Raw genomic sequence first — 18,102 nt, 5'->3', positions numbered from 1 at the left:
TGCATAATGAACGATCGATGCGTTCACACAATGAATAATGTGAATTAACATCACCGTTTATTGGCTTCTAGTTAGAAATGTTAAAGACGATATAAAGTAACGGTAAAGTTGTCTGACTGACCGCGAGAGGGCAGTCTTCTTCCAGTCGATGCTCCTGAAAATCCCACTGGATCCTATGGAGTCCTGCGGATTTCTCCGTCGTCCGCCACGGACGTACCCCTCTACCGGAAACCCCGCTCAATTTCCATTGCAAAGTTTGCTATTATGTTCCCCTCAGGCTGCAGTTCTCAGCAGTGCCTAAACGAAGGCGTCTGTGCACAGATCGACATGGCCGCCTGATCAGTGTTTAGTACAAACGTGTGTTGCCTTTTGTGAGACTAAACTTGGGAATCTATCCAGAACTGCAAAGGATCTGGAGTTTTTTTGTTGTTGTTTACGGGAATACAGCGATAGGCAAAAGTTTCAAAATGCAGCCTCCTCCGAGAAAGGTGAGTTTTCCCTTGTAACCACTTGGATGCATGAACTACAACAATGTTGCAAAACCTTTCAATTGCGTCGACTATCTTTGTAACACATCCAGCAAAGTTTGTTTTTAAGTTCTTGTAATGTTTAAAAGAGCATTTTCTACAAGCATGCAAACATTTCGCTAAGGATTTGACTCAGTTTAACGCGTCTTGGGCATTGTTCGGTAGCTTAGAATTTGCTATAGTTGGTTGGCAGACAGTTTAGCTGAGGCACAGGAGAAATGTTAGCAGTTCAACTGACGTGTTGGATATTTTTGGCAGTAAATGTTTTGCTGAATAACGATTCGCCTGTAGGCTATAGCTTTAGGCTATATGCTTCACTTTTACTAGAACATTTGACATGTTACTTTTGGATTTGATTTAGGCTAGGCCTAAAGTTACTTTGCTCCGGCGTTCATAATTATTGAACTACCTTATTATAACGCCACTTCATTAAACTCACGGTAGCCTAATGAACCTCTGAAAATCAACAGATTTATGTAGGCCTATATGTATTTTCCCTTTAGTAGCCTATCGGATACATAGCAGAACATGCCATATTTGTAGCCTATCTAGTTTACATTTATTCAAATACATTTTGGGCTACATGTAGGCTTTTTTAACTCTATTTTACACTCTATTTAGAAAACTATTTTAAAGTATTGCAGTGTTTTAAAGTATTGCAGCATTTACAAATAATGCCTTTTGCTTAAAAAGCAAAAAAAAAAAAAAAACAGCCCTCATAACTTGTTCTCTGAGGTGGCACTTGCCATGTAGACCTTACAGAGTAGTTTTCTGATCAGCCATGTAGGAAGGACAGTATCTCTCATTACTGTGTGTGTGTGTGTGTGTGTGTGTGAGAGAGAGAGAGAGAGAGAGCTAGAGCGAAATAATTAACATATACCTCCTGTGTACTGTACTATAAGTGACTCTTAGGTTGAGATATAAATAGGCCTATCTGCTAAATACCTAACCTCAAACACATCATTGGTCCATGTCTGTCTCCCTACCACGCGCGCTGTAGGTGAAAGTCACCCAGGAACTGAAGCACACTCACACAGAGCAGATGAGTCGGCTGCATATCAAGCATCAGGCCGACTGTGACTTACTGGAAGACCTCAGGTAAACAAAGCAACATTAACAGTGGATATGCTATTAGATCAGAAACCTTTTATGTGTTGTTACAAAAGTAAACTTGGTTAGATAGGCCACATTTTTGTATTGGGTATATGGCTACTTAGACATTATGTCCTTAATACATTATTAATGTGTAGGTACAACACATTATTTTTATTCAAAGTTAGGGTTAGTAACATGCAATGACGTACACATTACAAACTACATATTACTTGTATGATAGATGTACATATTTTAAATACTATTATATGAGCATAGCCTATTATGTAAAATTGAGCTTAATAGCACATGAATAGCACATGTACCTAATTAGACATTTTGGGGAACAACTGAGAAATTGGTTAGCTTGAAACTGAATGAAATTCAGGACTTTTCTTGTGGATATATGTTGTGAATCTATTACACGTTAGTTCCTCATTGCATCAGTTTGAGTCTTTCCCATTGATAGCTTCACAAATGTGTTTTATCTCTTGATAAGGAAGGGCCCTGACTGAGGGGATCATGTGAACACTATGTCTGGTCTCATCACTGTCAATTCCAATCACTGAATGTTTCCTCCATACTCAATTCTGCAAGCTACTCTGGCATCACTAATGTTGTAGTTGTTTACTTTTGTATTGCATAGTAAAATGTTGTAGTATGTTACAGTTATTGCTGAATAGTAAAATGGCTAATGTTCTATTCTATTCTGTAGTTGCTGTAGTATCTATAATAGTATCTATAACAGTTATTGGTGGAGCTGCACATATGCCATCCCATTGTATACCACCTGACATATCAGTACAGCTAAAAGTGTTTTCTCTGCGATATCCGAACATATAGCTTTTGCAGCTTTGCTGGAACAGTAAATTGACTTCCCTGTTCTCCTTGCTCCCATAGGACTTACAGTCAGAAAAAGGCAATTTTAGAGAAGGACTACGCTCAGGTTGGTGCACTGATTTCACACTGATATTGCATTGACTTTGATGATGTCTGTGCTGGTTCCCATTTGTTTTGTTTTTTAAGTAGTGCTATGTATTGATGCATTCAAAAGTATATGCTATTGTGGTGGAATATATTGACTATCAGATACTTTTTCAACTGTGGTTCTACAGGCAGTTGAGGGGGGAAACACAATGCAATTTTTTTACCTTAAAACAACACCTTCAAACTCATTTTGATGCTACACTGACCTTGAATACAGAGAATGGAATCCCTGGTATTGCCGTTGGGTATCCGGAACACCTTGTGCGTTGTCGTTGTGTATCCGGAACACCTTGTGCATTGTCAATGTGCATCCGTAACATTGTTGTCATGGGTAGGAGCTTTTTCGCCAATTTCAGAAGATTTGGGTACCCCCTTAGTGTTAAATGGGAAGCCAGTACGTTGCAAATGGACAAAAAGAGGAATTCCTACATTGTGTCAATTTAACAGTGACACGGTTGCAATATTAGGGGATCATGATGTTAGTGGGATTGGTTGAGTCTGTCTCGAGAAATCTAGAGGGTGAAATATCACAATGTCTCTGCTTTGTGTTTCTCTGTGAAGCGCTATAAGCGTCGAGAGAAAGGCTAGATATAAATGTAATGTGTTGTTGTTGTCTGTTTTATTTTTGTTTGGGGAAATTCAAGCCAAATATTTACTCCGTCTAGCACATGTCTGTCCAGTCATGGTCCCTATGCCTGGAAGATGATGTCATGAGATGATGTGGCTTTTTTCTGCTGCTGTGCTGGATGTGGTTTTCATAGGGACTCCATGCTGTCCCTCCATGCTGGTGTTGTTGTGATGATCCAGACCAATGACCATAGAGCGCATAAACAGTATGGTCAGAGTTAAAGTTGACTGGTATTTAGCAGACGCTTTTATCCGCTGACCAATTGGCAGGTGGTGATGTTGCCACTGCGCAACCACGCCTCCATGGTGTCATGCACCTACTGCAGCCTCTGTTCTGAACTAGTGAAGCCAAAATTGGCGTGGCCATATTGGTCAAATTGGAGCAAGATTCGGTGCAGTGAGTGCTTTTTGATGCTAAACAGGAAATTGGTGAAGTCCTTCCCAAATTGACCATATTTGGTTACATTTCGGGTTTGCTCTGGTGTTTTCACTTTGGGCTGAGCTTACATTGCCCCTGCCTTTAAAAGTCATTGACCCAGCGTGTATAAGGGAGGTTGAAGGTTAGGGGTGTGGTAGCGTGAGGGAGATGGCTTCAGTTTGTGGTCATGATGCAAACCTTCCTATGGAGCCGTCCCACTAGTGTGTTTAGAATGTTGCAGAATGGAATGTGGAATTACGGAACCTCACATTCTTGATGAAAGCATTCTTTCATTAGAATATTCTTAACTCCCCTGCCTAAGGGGAATGGACTGATGGCTCTGTGCATGATGGAGTGCCATCACTGGCTGAGGATGAGCTTTATCTGTCACACTAGAGTGAGCCCCGTTCTGTGATTTTTTTCACCCTTCACCCCACAAACCCCATAGGTTTCAAGGCTATTAGGGGCTACTTTGTTGTCCCTTACTCCATATAGGTCTTAGATATAAAGCTGACATTACAACAGTGACTGTACACCCAGACAAAGCAGCATTTACCGTGTAACAGTCCTGTCATAAGCAGTTCTACAAACCTGACATTTTAATCTGCCTGATCAAAACCTTTGGGTTAAAAGAGAGGCAATGGTGTCCTCCTGAACTTTGTGTCTGAATCTACACTATAACTGGTATTTAGCGGACGCTTTTCTCCAGCCCAGTGTCAGAACATCCTCTCTCACTGTGATGCCATGAAAGGGCTAGCAGAGCTCCAGAGAGCCACAGCTGTCGTTCCAAGAGATGACTGATGAAGAGTTTCATCAGGCAGCAGCAGAGCAGAGGATGCTTAGAGTGTCCATGGGGGAAAGCGCTCTATAAAGCCATGAAGCCAGTACTGCATTGAATGCATTAAGCGTACACCTTTCTGCTTCATAGAGTAACCTCAGTTCGAGAAATCCGAAACCTGCCGAGACAACACCTTATTCTAATTCTTATTCTTATCAGTGATCCTAATGATTCCACAGTTATTTTTTTTATTTGACGGAAAAATGCTCCTATTTGTATGGTTCTTTTACCATTCGTCAATTTCTACTTGCCTGGCTGGATGGCATTTGACCTCTGACCGCTGTAATTTGTCGTTCCTTTCTCTTCTGACCAGATACCAGTAATTGTTTTCTCTGTAGGTGGAACTTTGTTCTGTTAATGTTTTATCTCATCGTGATATCTGTTTGGGTTTTTTTTTCCACTGAATGATTAGTATCTTTGGCATCGGTTGTTTGGTCTAATGTTTATTCTCTAGATGCTGTTTTGGGGTTTGCAGAGGACTTTACAATACACTATATAACACAAAGAAGGACAGTGTTCGAAAAAGCACAGAAAGGTGCCCACTGTTCAGCTTAGACACGCTATAGGAATGAAGCGTATGAAATGACGTTGTGTGACTTTGACCTCCTCAGGGGCCCTGGAATACTGGAAAGACACTTCCTGCTGTTGACCCCTGGTGTCCATGACCCATATTCGTGTGTGATTGGGTGGCAGATGTTTCCTCACATAGCCTTGTCAATCTACACTTTCCATGGATTGTTCCACTGTGCATACCGTCTGATGCATGCTCCTATTTCCTCCTTGAATCACACGTAGTAATAAATGATCAGAAGTAATGATAGCGCTGTTCTTGTTTCCCGAAACCTTTGTAAGGGATTATTCCTGAGCAGGTAATATATTAATGACTTCATGGGAACATTGTCACTCATCCCTCATACAGTGCTCTTTGAACGGACCATAAAGTAGAAGCAGGGAATTGTTTTATTGCTCGGCAAGAGCAAACAGCTTTGCCTGTTGCCTATGAAATTGTGTGTGACTCTGATGAAGTGTGTCCTAGAAACATATTTTCTTTAATGTGCAGCACACTGTGTTGTACTTTCATCTGCAATAAAAAGAATAACTGAAAAACTTAAGTATTTGTAATTGTTTAACTTTGAGTATATTTCACAAAATTATATGAAGCATTTTATAGTACAAAGTACTTTAACCAGGTAAGAATACGTCCTGTGAGAGTTGCTGTAGCTTAGTTGTGTAGTAATGTAGTGATGCTTGAAAACCTGTGGTTTTAGAAGAGTCCGCATTGTTGTACACTAATGCATTTGCTCTACCGGATGGAAAAAAATGCATTCCTGAATTAGTGTATTGTTTTATTCTTAACATTTTATGTACATGACTGTCATTTTTTGTTTTATTGCCATTATGCCTGTGAGTCACATACTTCCACTTCATTTAAGTATATTATAGTAGGTTGATTTTAAGGTATGACACTGGATTCAAAGTGTTGGGTAGTGATCTCCTTTGGCGATCTTTGTGTCTATACAAGGGGACATACCGGTGCATCCACTGAAAAAGGGACTCAGGTTTCCCATTGGCCCAGTTGGCGTCATGTGACCTGGAAACAGTGCTGTGTCCCCACTTCACCCCTCCTCCCCCCCCCCCCCCCCCCTCGCTTCTTGCCCAGGTGTTTGGTCAGTCCGTTTCCCCACTGCGGAGAAAAGGACCGCCACTGTCTCCCGTGGGACGTGTCCCTCAAAGATCTGCACCTGCACCCACCCAGCCATCTGAAAGACCCTCTTCTGCACCCCCCCACCCCCCCTCCTCTCCTCCCCATGCCAGCGGCCGCTGTGCCAAGAGAGCTGCGTCTGCAGCCATGCCAACGATGCCAGCGCAGCGGCCCACCACGGCCTCGGACAATGACGGTTTGTTGCCGTGGCGCTTTGACGGCGTCCGTTGGTTGGCCAAGAGCCTCTAATGAGCTGGAAGCGTGTCAGGGCCGAGCGCAGCACTCTGTATTCGGCCGAGGAATGCACTGTCATGGTTGCTTCCCTCTGGACAGAACAAACTTTCTTAGTGACCAACATGACTTTGGATGGATTGTTTTGTTGATGTTTGATGTTGATGTTATTGTTGTTGATTATATTTGTCGATTGAATTGATTGCAGTTTTACACCAAATATTGACCTCCAATCCCTCTTATAGTTAATCATGGGGAACTTGTTTTTGTTCGTCATGTATAGAATCTACTCAGCACACCAAAGTCATCATTTCCCAGGTGACACAGCTGCTTCTGCACAAACAACACGAATGCAGAAAACCTGAATGCTACTTTGTTTAGTTTTCCTCCCTCTCGTCCTGGAACACGGATGTTTTTTAAGCTCTCCAGACCCTGCTGTAGGAATGGACAGAGCGAGCTAACACACACTTAGCTCAGTGGTCAAGATTATTACTAACCGCACACGGCACCCCACTGCTACCCAACAACGAACATACCTGAGTGCTTTATGTAAGGCTGTTATGCTAGAAGTGCATCCAGATGAAATGTTATGGGAAACGTTCAGTTCAAAGAGCCCAGGTACATGAAAACAACATCTAGCAAGCATTAGGCACATGCTTTTTATTGCCTAGCTAAATGTTGTTGATTTCCCCCTGTTTGTTTTTTAAACCTATTTTTACTGCAGGCTCTGCATAAACTGGCCTCACAGTATCTGAAGAGGGATTGGCCTGCTGTCCAGTCAGAGAATAAAGAGCACAGGTGACACACACACACACACACACACACACACACACACACATTTATATGAAATATTTATTATATATTCTTTCATTCATTGAAACAAGCCAAAGTTAAAGTTGCACTTGAAGATGATTTAAATAAAAATAGAATAGGTTATTTTTTCAGATTCCAATGATAACATTGGATTTCAATCCGATTACACAATTTACATCACAATTTTTAAATGGTAGTAAAGAGCATCATCAGACGGAAATTGGGTTGTTTGTTTATTGTGGTGGCCTTTAGGAAACCATGCACTTAGTCAGTCCTTTTGAAATGTGTAACAACAATATCTAGTGTCTTCCCCAGTTTGTACCTTTGACTGATATAGTGATGCTAATGACCACTGTGCTATGCTGTGTCTCCCAGGCACATCTGCACGGTGTGGAAGGCCTACCTGGAGGGCATGGTCCAGGTGACCCAGAGTCGCCTCAACGACTGCGACAGCTACAGGAGTCACGTGTGTGAGCCCATCAAGACCTTCAGACTTCACAAGGAGCAGCAGCTGAAGAGGGTGAGAGCACCAGAGCCCAAATCAAAATCATATTCCCCCCAGAGCTGAAATCAAAAGAACAGAAATCTGAATCATATTTCTCCCCAGAGCAAAATTCTAAATCCTATATCTCCCCAGAGCAGAAATCAAAATCATATCCCATCTCGGCCCCTCCTAGAACAGAAATCTGAATCATATTTTTCCCCAGAGCAGAAATTAAAATCATATTTCTCCTCAGAGGCAAAAATCTAAATCATATTTCCCACCAGAGCAGAAATCAAAATCATATTTTCCCCATCAAAGCGTAGATGTTCCTTATTCATTTTATGCAAAATTAAAGGTAATAAAGGTTACCACTATGTGATGTTAACTCTTTAAATATCCCTTCATGTGTTGTCATATGTAGTAACCTAAGCCAGTAGCCAGAAGAGCAAACCTAGTCACAGTTAAGATTTGAGGTCCTCAGTAGCGGTTGTCCCCCTAGTGTAAATCCATAACAAAATCTTCTTTAAAGTCCCACTAGCATACTCAGAACAAAGTCTTCTTGAAGTATATGTATTTTCATAAATATTTCTTTTACATTTATGATTTATCTTTACTCAAACAACTGCAATTTTTAATGTTTTTAAAAACGGAGATGTTCATATATATATATATATATATATATATATATATATATATATATATATAATTATTATTGTTATTATTATTATTATTAGTAGTAGTAGTAATAAAAACCCTGTGTGTTTGGGGGCAGTGTGTGGAGCAGCTGACCCGTATCCAGGCGGAGCTGCAGGACACGGTGAAAGACCTGACCAAGACCAGGAAGAAGTACCAGGAGACGGAGCAGATGGCCCAGGCCGTGAGGGAGAAGGCCGACATGGAGGCCAGGTAGGTCCTCTCACCGCCAGGCCTGGGCGCCAGGGAGGGGCAAAATAGGACTGATCAAGTGTGCCCCCTCAAATAAATCTTCTGCCTCCTTACGGATGGGCTACACCGGGTGCGTTATTGAAGCACTCTGTTAGTGGAGCGTAAAAATTATTCTAGAAGACTAAAGGTCCACGCTGCTATCACGTCCCATGAACGGAACACTGCAGTTACCTGCCTGGAGTAGCCCACCTTTTAGCGTGTACCGCCACATAATAAGTTTCTATATTTCAATGTTCTCAGTTAAGAGGGACCTACTTTCTGCCAGGGTATCAGCAAGCCATAGAATATGAATGACAAAAAGAGTCTGCTAATTCATATAACCATAAATATGAATATGCCATGTAATTAAAGGTTATTTTAGTTGTATATTAGTTGTGTTAAAAAAGAATGAGGGACCTAAGCGCACAAAAAAACAAAACAAAAAACAACTAATGATAGTTTTGCATTGGGACCCTTTGTTTGATTTGTTGGAATAGCTATAGCTTAGCACTCTCCAGTCGAGCCCCTTTACGCCACGCGAATGTGATGTGTATGTGCAGACAGACTGCACGAGCTCAGTCCTCGCCGATCCAGGCCAGTGTCAGCACAGGGGCTAATTGAGATGATGGAGTGGGCCTGCCCGTGTTTGGGCTCCTCTGACATCTTAATGGATCTCCCTGTAGCACACACTCACCAAAATATTATGCTCCTGCGGCGGACTGCTTTTACGACCCCAGTGCAGAATTTGGGAGACCAGTGTCACTGGCCCCCACACCTCCTTTCGCACTCCCACTCGAACTGCCACTTTAGGCGGCCCGGCAGGAGGGGAGGAAGGGGAGGGGGGGGGGGGGGTTTAGACGGAGGAGACCGGGGGGGGGGGGGGGTTGCTTTTGGGGAGACCTAGGGTGATTGATCTGTCGGACCTCGAGGAAGTCGCACCTTCTGTCCAGGAAGGGGCATTTCAGACGGGGGAAGAGATGGGAAGAGAGGGGAGGGAAGGGGGAGGGGAGGGGAATGTGTTCATTTGCAGATTTGCAGACATGCATGAGGTGGTGGGGAGGGCTGTTCTATTGAGCTGGCTCTTATCATGTAGATTCCTACAGCCAAGCAGAGTGATGAAAACAACCACAATAATGAAACGCAGAGTTCAGCTCCCATGGTGCATTGCTCCAGACACGTGGTCCTCCACCTCATTTAAAGTGATTTAATCTTGTCATGGGGACATACTGTACCTACACTTATACAACTTCTGTTTTTGTCAGACTTCAGACTGTAAGGCATGTGCATGTTGGATCATGTTAGGAAAAACTCATCTCTCTCTCTCTCTCTTTCTCTCACTCCTCTCTCTCTATCTCTTTTTGTCTTTCTCCCTTCATCTTTCTGTTTTTCCCTTTAGGTCTAAGCTCAGCCTTTTCCAGTCCAGATCTAGTTTAAAGCGGGCCAGTGTAAAGGTAAAATTAGTTATTCAGCTAATGTATAAATCACTGTTCAGTTCAGACACAATGCACCATCGATACCAATAGCATGTTTTTTTTTTTAAATAGGGGCTAGTTTTTGCATTAATGATCTTTATCGCTTCGCAGTTGAAAGCCAAGAGGAATGAATGTAACTCCAATGCCACCCATGCTAGGAATGACTACTTGCTTATGCTGGCGGCTGCAAACGCCCATCAGGACCGCTACTATGAGACTGACCTCATCAACTGCATCAACGTGAGTCTGCAGAGATGGACAGACTTCATAAAAAACACTCAACATGAACAGAACTCAGAACTGTAGGGGCATTAAAATGTACAAATGCACATTCACAAGAGGCAGTGGAAACAACAGCCAAATGCTTTAGCAGAGATGAGCCATAATCACCAGTCGCAGTCACAAGTTTCATAAATTCAATTTACATGCAGTATTATTGGAAAAAAGTCTGGGTTACACTTTACTTGACAGTATCGACATAAGAGTGACATGACACTGTCATGAATGTGTCATAAACAAGTCATAAACATTTATGACATGACACTTCTGTTATTAAGTGACATTCGGTTTTTGTCATAACAAATTAAGATTAGGTTTAGGATTAGGGTTAGAGTTAGGGTTAGGATTAGGGTTAGGGTTAGAGGTTAGGATTAGGGTTAGGGTTAGGGTTCTTGTGTCATGACAGTGTCGTTCATGACAGTGTCATGTCACTCTTATGTTGATACTGTCAAGTAAAGTGTTACCAAAGTCTGCATAGCTACAGATTTTACAGAGCTTTACAGTTTTTTCCGCTAACAAGCGCTTACCCATACTTCAGATACTTTTTCTAAACTCTTAACACAGACTCACACCTAGAAAACACAATTGGCCAAATGGATAATTTTCTTCTCAAAAACACATTTTGTTAAATATATTACTAACACATATTTCTCTGCACACACTAACTTTACCAAAACACTGGAAATTTGACTCAAAATGAAATTATTCTGTCAAAGAATGAGACTTGTTTTCACTTCACAAGGTACATGCATTCAATCAAAGTACACCAGGTTTCAAAATACTGGCTATTGTTGACATTACAAAAACTGCATAGACTTTTATGTTTCAGTTTTACAGGTATTTGCATGCAATTTTTACACTAAATGTCTTGGTTGGGAACTGTATGTCCACATGTTATGTTCACATTCAAAAGCATTCCAGTAAAAAGCAAATCAGTTTATTTTTTCCTTTACTGTTTACTACAGGAGGTACAGTAGAAATACTGTTTACAGTATGATAGAACAGAAAAAGTTTTACAGTATTGCTTACAGTGAACAACAAAATATCCATGAAACACACAAGAGCATTCTGAACATAAAAACAACAGCAAAAAGCCCAGATAAAAATGGGGGGGGGGACTAAAAAAAGCACAAAATTACTGCATCTAATCTCTGCGATCTTCAGGATCTTCAGGGTTAGGCCACATGTTTTCATCAACATCGCATTGATTACATGGTCAATGATAGTGGCACGAATTTCATCACTGACAACAATTCTTGCAACCTTTGGAATGCCACCACCACGCATTCTTACACCTCTATCTTGCCCTCTCTTTGGGCCTGCTGTTTTCCCTGGCCCTGCTCCTCTCACTGCATCTCTCACTGGGCCTGCTCTTCTCCCTGGGCCCCTTGCTCTTACTCTTCCTCATCCAGACATTACAGTGTTTGTCTGTTTCTGTTTCTAAAAACATCACTCCTCAAAGTCCTCCTTTTACTGTATACGTGTCAATGTAATAGAAAAAAATAACCCCTGCCACTGAGTCTAAGCCAGACTGGAATCAGCTGTGGTTGGCCCAATTTACCCAACATAAATCAATTGTGTGTCAATTATTCAATTGTTTGTTTATTATCAGCTGAGATATATTGTTTTTGAACTGATATCATTGCATAAGCAGAGGTTTTTATACTGTATCTAAGGTTTGGAATATTGTTTTTGCTATTGTGGGATGTTGTGTGTTAACATTCGTAAATACTGCAAAAACAATCCATAATTTTGTTGGGAGGTATAGCTTGTCTGTTAAGAAAATGTAAGCATTGTGGAAATGTGTTCACTGACTGCATATCGTGTGAAAACGACATGAAATGTGTAAATGGTATGGCCATAAAAGACAGATGCTGTGCTAACTGTATTTAGAGTTTTGAAAATGTGACAACTAGTTGGACAAATGCTTGTTAGCGACTGTAAAAAACTGTAAATGCAATTTGTATTTACATTGAAATTGTATGTAACTTGATATGCTGATACGTAGATGCATATCAAAACATTAAGATTGACTGAGGAAGACCAAAGCATGTTGAGACCCTTAAGAGTAGTTCTCTGTTTGCCTTGACAACTCTTTACCAAATGATCACATAATATGAGATTGGACAAAATTAGTGTATTTTTCAGTAAAATCTCAGTGGTCCCTGTTGAAAGTGATTTTCCACTAACAGAAACAGAACTGAGTCCCTGAGTGAGTTCCTTCATCTGTTCTTCTTTGTCTTGTTAATCCTCTCAGGTTCTGGACGGCAGCATCCACGACCACGTCAAGAGCTATCTGCTTTCTCTCTGCCAGACGGAGCTCAGCGCCTCACAGGCCATTCACAACACGTTCAGCTCCCTTCTGGATAAGTCCAACCAGGTGGGCTGTCCTCCATCATTGTCACAAGAAAATATTCAGTGCTTAAAAAAAAAAAATGTGATAATGGGATCTACGGTATTAGTCACTGCTGAAAACAAGTTGTTCCCGTTATTTCTCATATTTATCAGTATTGCATCAATATTTCCCACCAAACCAGTCCATAGTGAATGATACATGGGGCAACTTTGTGAGCAATATTGCCCGGCAATCACATGTCCTCCTTTGTTTTCTGATTGTATGATCGTGACAATTTGTCAAGAGACGACAATTTGCTAATAGGTTCTCCAGATAAAACGTTCGTGACCCGATATCAATTGGAAAGTGCTTGAACCACATCGGCCAGCAACATGACGCACAAAGCTACCCAGTATCATCATAACCTTTCGATGCATCTGCAGACTGTTGACTGCTGCTTGTGGGACACTCCAGACTAGCGCTCATATATTCCCCCAGACCTGTGCCCAGTGTGGGCATTGGGACACTCTAGACTAGCCCCCAGACCTGTGCCCAGTGTGGGCATTGGGACACTCTAGACTAGCCCCCAGACCTGTGCCCAGTGTGGGCATTGGGACACTCTAGACTAGCCCCCAGACCTGTGCCCAGTGTGGGCATTGGGACACTCTAGACTAGCCCCCAGACCTGTGCCCAGTGTGGGCATTGGGACACTCTAGACTAGCCCCCAGACCTGTGCCCAGTGTGGGCATTGGGACACTCTAGACTAGCCCCCAGACCTGTGCCCAGTGTGGGCAATGGGACAGTCTAGACCAGTGGTTCTCAACCTTTTTTCAATGATGTACCCCCTGTGAAATATTTTTTCAGCCAAGTACCCCCTAACCAGCGCAAAGCATTTTTAGTTGAGAAAAAAAGACTTAGGAAACAGAGCACTGTGCACTGTGCCATCGCTATGCTTCAACCACGACTCCATCGTTTGAGTTTTGACAGTGATTGACAGGTGATGGCAGGTGGCATGTGACAGGTTGGGTCGAACCATCCTGGTATTGGGGGGGGGGACTCTGGGTTTTTAGGATAATGAAATTGAATAGCCTACTGAAATATAAAATTCATTTTATGAACTTTTCCTGAAATATTTATTAAATAATTGTTTTTAAAGTATTTTTTGCATCGATTCTACTTTTTAAATATATGTATATTCTAAAATCTCACATACCCCCCAGGGGTACGCGTACCCCCATTTGAGAACCACTGCTCTAGACTAGCCCCCAGACCTGTGCCCAGTGTGGGCAATGGGACACTCTAGACTAGCCCCCAGACCTGTGCCCAGTGTGGGCATTGGGACACTCTAGCGCCCGTATTTTCCCTCAGCGCCTGTGCCCTGTGTGGGTAGCTGGTGAGGGCAGGCAGGCAGGCTGGTCAGCATGCTGTGGAGGGGGATCTCGTGTTACGTCTGTGTAACACGATGACCGTTACCGCTAGTTTCCACTCGCTTCAGCGGACCCCTATCCACGGTTTTACATGTCGTGTGTTTCACAACGAGTCAGATGTCTGCACACACACACACACGTACACGCACACACGCACATACTCACAGTCATGTTGTACACACATAATACTCTCTCTCTCACTCTCTCTATCTATCTCTGCATAAATCATCATCTCTATTTCTCTTTTTCTAGCTTCATCTCTCTCTCCCTCTCACTCACTCTCTCCCTTCCTCTATCACACACTCACGCATGCACACACACACACACACACACATGGTGTGGGTCCTTTTACAGCCAAGCCCTCGTGCTGTTTGCCCTCTTTGGAAATGTCAGACTGTTGTGGTGTGTGTCTACTCTGTCGGTTGTGTTTACTAAGCTTTCCAAGCTGACCACAACAACACAGAAGAGACTAGAAATCCCCGAGATTCATACTGTAGATCACATGTAAGGGGTACTTTCTGGAGAAACTTTTATTGGACTAAGGGATTATTCTGGGTTATATTTTAAACATGTATCTGAAAGTGTGTGTCTGTGTGCTGATGGTTTTGTGTGTGTGTGTGTGTGTGTGCTCTATGTCCCAGGTGATGCATGACTACCATCAGACGCTCTTTATCCAGGAGAATACCACATTTCAGAAAGCCCCACCCCTTCAGTTTCAGCCCTGTGAAAGTGACTCGGTAAGCACACGCACACACACACACACACACACACACACACACACACACACACATCAGAGAGAGAGAGAGAGAGAGAGAGAGAGAGAGAGAGAGAGAGAGAGAGAACATAAACACACACACAGATTTCTTCAACAGACTTTATAAAAGCCTCCAGTTCCCTCGCTCCCTCCATACCCCACTATGTTACATCATTCATGGCTTTGCCTCCCTCTGACTCTTCTTCTCCACTTGTGATTTAGACAGCAGCAGATGTTGATGTTGACAGCAAAGTTAGCATTTACTAAGAATTGAGCAAGGGATGAATGGTGTGTTCAGTGTTGCCCATCGTAGATGTGGCCTACTTACATTCAGGAAGAGACTCAGGATCATTTCTACTCAGTATGGGGAGAACCATGGCTGATGTCTTATTTATGTAGTGGATATGAAAAGATTATTTTACTGTAGCAGCATACTCGGTAATTTATAACTGTAGATGTTAAGCTGTTAATCAATTCATCATGGTTTGCATCCAGCAGCTCCTCAAACTGTCAAACAGGTGACCTTAAACAATGAGGAGAACCCAGGTGGCAGGGTGGAGCCTCCTCCTCTGGAGCAGCCTGTAATTGGCTGGGTGGAGGGAGGCATGACAGGAAGTGCTCTGAGTAGAAAACATCACCATCCATACATGTACTGACATATTGGCTTACTCCACCCTGTATGTGTAACTGTGGCTTACAGAAATGTATGTTTTAAAACGATTACAACACATCAAACAGGTCAAAAATATTATTTAATAAGAATTAAAACATGGTAATGTATCAGGTTAGGGTTAGGTGCCTTGAAGTCGACGGTCGCAGCGCTGCCATGAAGACGACGATGGGGGCTTAAAACACCATTGAGCGTAAAAATTTGCCTTGCAGAGCGGTCTAATGATCCTGGTCTGGTTCACCATAGATACACTTATTTCTTTATCTTTGTGGTCTGTGCTGCATCTTCTTCCTCCTCCTCCTCCTCTGCCCACTCTTCATCATGCACTACTGCAGAAGACCTGCTGCTCTGAGGAGGACACTGGGCAATTTGTTCAAGCGTGAAGGCGCGTCTTTTCCTCTTTTTTTCCTGTTTTTGTTTTTTCCTCACAAGTCAAACAAGTGGCGGCCTGTTCCCAATGAAAACATTAGTGATGCAGCACTCCCTTGCCCACCGCCTGCAGACGGAAGGGCCCGGAAAGGAGCGAGGGAGGGAGAGAGAGAGAGGAGAGAGAGGGAGGGAGAGAGAGAGGAGAGAGAGAGGGAGGGAGGGAGAGAGAGTGACAAGGAAAGAGGGAGGAAAAGAGAAGGAGAGAGGGAGTAAGCAAGCATGGCTGCAGACTGGGCAGGGGGAAGAGAGAGAGAGAGAATATGGAAGAGAGAGGAAGAGGGAGGGAGGGGGTTAGAAAGTGTTAGTGTGTGCGTCTGCAGACTGGATGGTGGGGGGAGAAGGAGAGAGAGAAATAAGGAGAGAGAGAGAGAGGAGTTAGTGCGCATGTCTGCAGACTGGGCGGTGGAGAGAGAGAGATAGAGAGAGAGAGAGGAGTTAGCACGCGTGTCTGCAGACTGGGTATTTGAGAGAGAGAGAGAGAGAGAGAGAGAGAGAGAGAGAGAGAGAGAGAGAGAGAGAGAGAGTTAGACTGGGCTGTGGGGAGGCTGGGTCTGGGTCGGCCCGTCTGAAAAGAGGGCATTGTGAGGGGCCTCAGTTGGAGCATGCTCAGTGCGTCTGGGCACCCACCGGCTCCCTCCACCTAGCCTCTGTTGCCACACCGCTGCTGAGACAGGAACTCTGTCAGACTGACCACCCCACACACATGCACACGCACACAGCACACACACGCACACATACACACTCACGCATACACACACACACACACACACACACACACAGGAACACGCACACACACACACAGGCACACGCACACATGCACAGACACTCACACATGCACACACACACACACACACACACACACACACTCATACACACACACAGGCACACGCATACATGCACAGACACTCACACACACACACACACACACACACACACACACACACACACTCTCTCACACACACCCCACCGCAGGACATCTCAGAGTTATGCTCCTCCAGACAGCATTCCACTGGCTTGTTATGTAACACCCCCACCTGAGGGGGAAGGAGAAGCTGCAGCCTGGACCAGTGACTGAAGCGTTGGGCTCGCAGCATTTTATAGGTCTGGCTCTTTTTCTGGACTTTAGAAGCACAGATAATATAAGACCGCAGTGAAACACCTAGACACCTCACAGCTTTCATGAGCAGATGTGTTGGGATGTTTTTCAACATGTTGTTGTTGTCGTTGACTTGTTGCGGTTGTTGTTGACTTGATTTGTATTTTGTCTTTTTATTTGTTTTAATCATAAACATAGAGGTTGAATAGATGCCCACTTCTCCGTCTTTTCCATTCTGAAAAAGCCAATTTAGCAGAAAGGTGGTGTGTCATGATGGGGGAATGTATGGTGTTTATGTTGTGGTCTTGTTAAGTTTTTTCCATTAATAACCCTGCTAATGCTGAGACCTAGGCACAGAAAGGGCTCTCTGTTCAGGCCAGCACACCCAAAGCAAACCACCTAGCCAAAGCAGACCATCTCAATGCTGCCTTTCTGTTCTATGATGGCGTCATGAAATGCCATTTTGTCTGTCAATATTTGCACACACATGCCCACAAATAGACACTAGTAATCTCTGTGTTGTTCAGTCGGTAATTTTGTACCTGCTTTCTTAGGCATTGATTTACCAGGATTATACATAACATCAGAGAAGATCGGGGTATTTGTTTTTAGTTGAATAACTACGCTGAATAACCACGCTGAATAACCATGCTTCACACTTCTGTCAAACCTATGTGTCTTTCTCTTAATGGTTATTTTCATCCCCTGAGTTCGATGTGCCAGTTTTACCCCATCTTTCATATTCTCTGTCTGTAATTGATGCATGCTTGCATAGATTATTGATTTTTTTTTTTTTGTAGTGAATGTGAGACCTACTGTAGGATTTGCGGAGTTCATAGAGACGTTTTGGGATCTGTTTGGCTAATTAGTGTGAAGAGTGTGTTACATTTCTGTTTTTCCCCCTCCTCTGTGTGTGTGTGTGTGTGTGTGTGTGTGTGTGTGTGTGTGTGTGTGTGTGTATGTGTCTGTCTGTCTGTCTGTGTGTTTGTTATGTGTG

At 43.1% G+C, this 18,102-nt stretch overlaps 1 protein-coding gene across 2 annotated transcripts in view; it reads left to right on the top strand.

Moving 5' to 3' along the window:
* The first annotated feature begins 289 nt into the window (after positions 1-289).
* LOC143112825 (F-BAR and double SH3 domains protein 2) overlaps positions 290-18,102 on the top strand; it is a 32,356-nt gene continuing 14,543 nt past the window's right edge. For both annotated transcript variants that reach the window (XM_076275165.1, XM_076275166.1), the window contains exons 1-10: positions 290-488; positions 1,528-1,625; positions 2,520-2,565; positions 7,147-7,220; positions 7,611-7,755; positions 8,492-8,625; positions 10,040-10,094; positions 10,227-10,355; positions 12,652-12,774; positions 14,798-14,893. In XM_076275165.1, coding sequence (XP_076131280.1) covers positions 468-488; positions 1,528-1,625; positions 2,520-2,565; positions 7,147-7,220; positions 7,611-7,755; positions 8,492-8,625; positions 10,040-10,094; positions 10,227-10,355; positions 12,652-12,774; positions 14,798-14,893 — 921 coding nt within the window. In that variant the 5' untranslated portion in view covers positions 290-467. The remainder of the gene's footprint in view (positions 489-1,527; positions 1,626-2,519; positions 2,566-7,146; positions 7,221-7,610; positions 7,756-8,491; positions 8,626-10,039; positions 10,095-10,226; positions 10,356-12,651; positions 12,775-14,797; positions 14,894-18,102) is intronic.

The sequence above is a fragment of the Alosa pseudoharengus genome, unplaced genomic scaffold (assembly GCF_046254945.1).
Source record: "Alosa pseudoharengus isolate Yale_2024_CS ecotype anadromous, Long Island Sound unplaced genomic scaffold, YU_APseudo_1.1 YU_APseudo_1.1_scf_8, whole genome shotgun sequence".
NCBI lineage: Eukaryota > Metazoa > Chordata > Actinopteri > Clupeiformes > Clupeidae > Alosa > Alosa pseudoharengus.
Note: the sequence above shows the minus strand (reverse complement) of the source record. Positions and strands in the feature narration are given on the sequence as shown.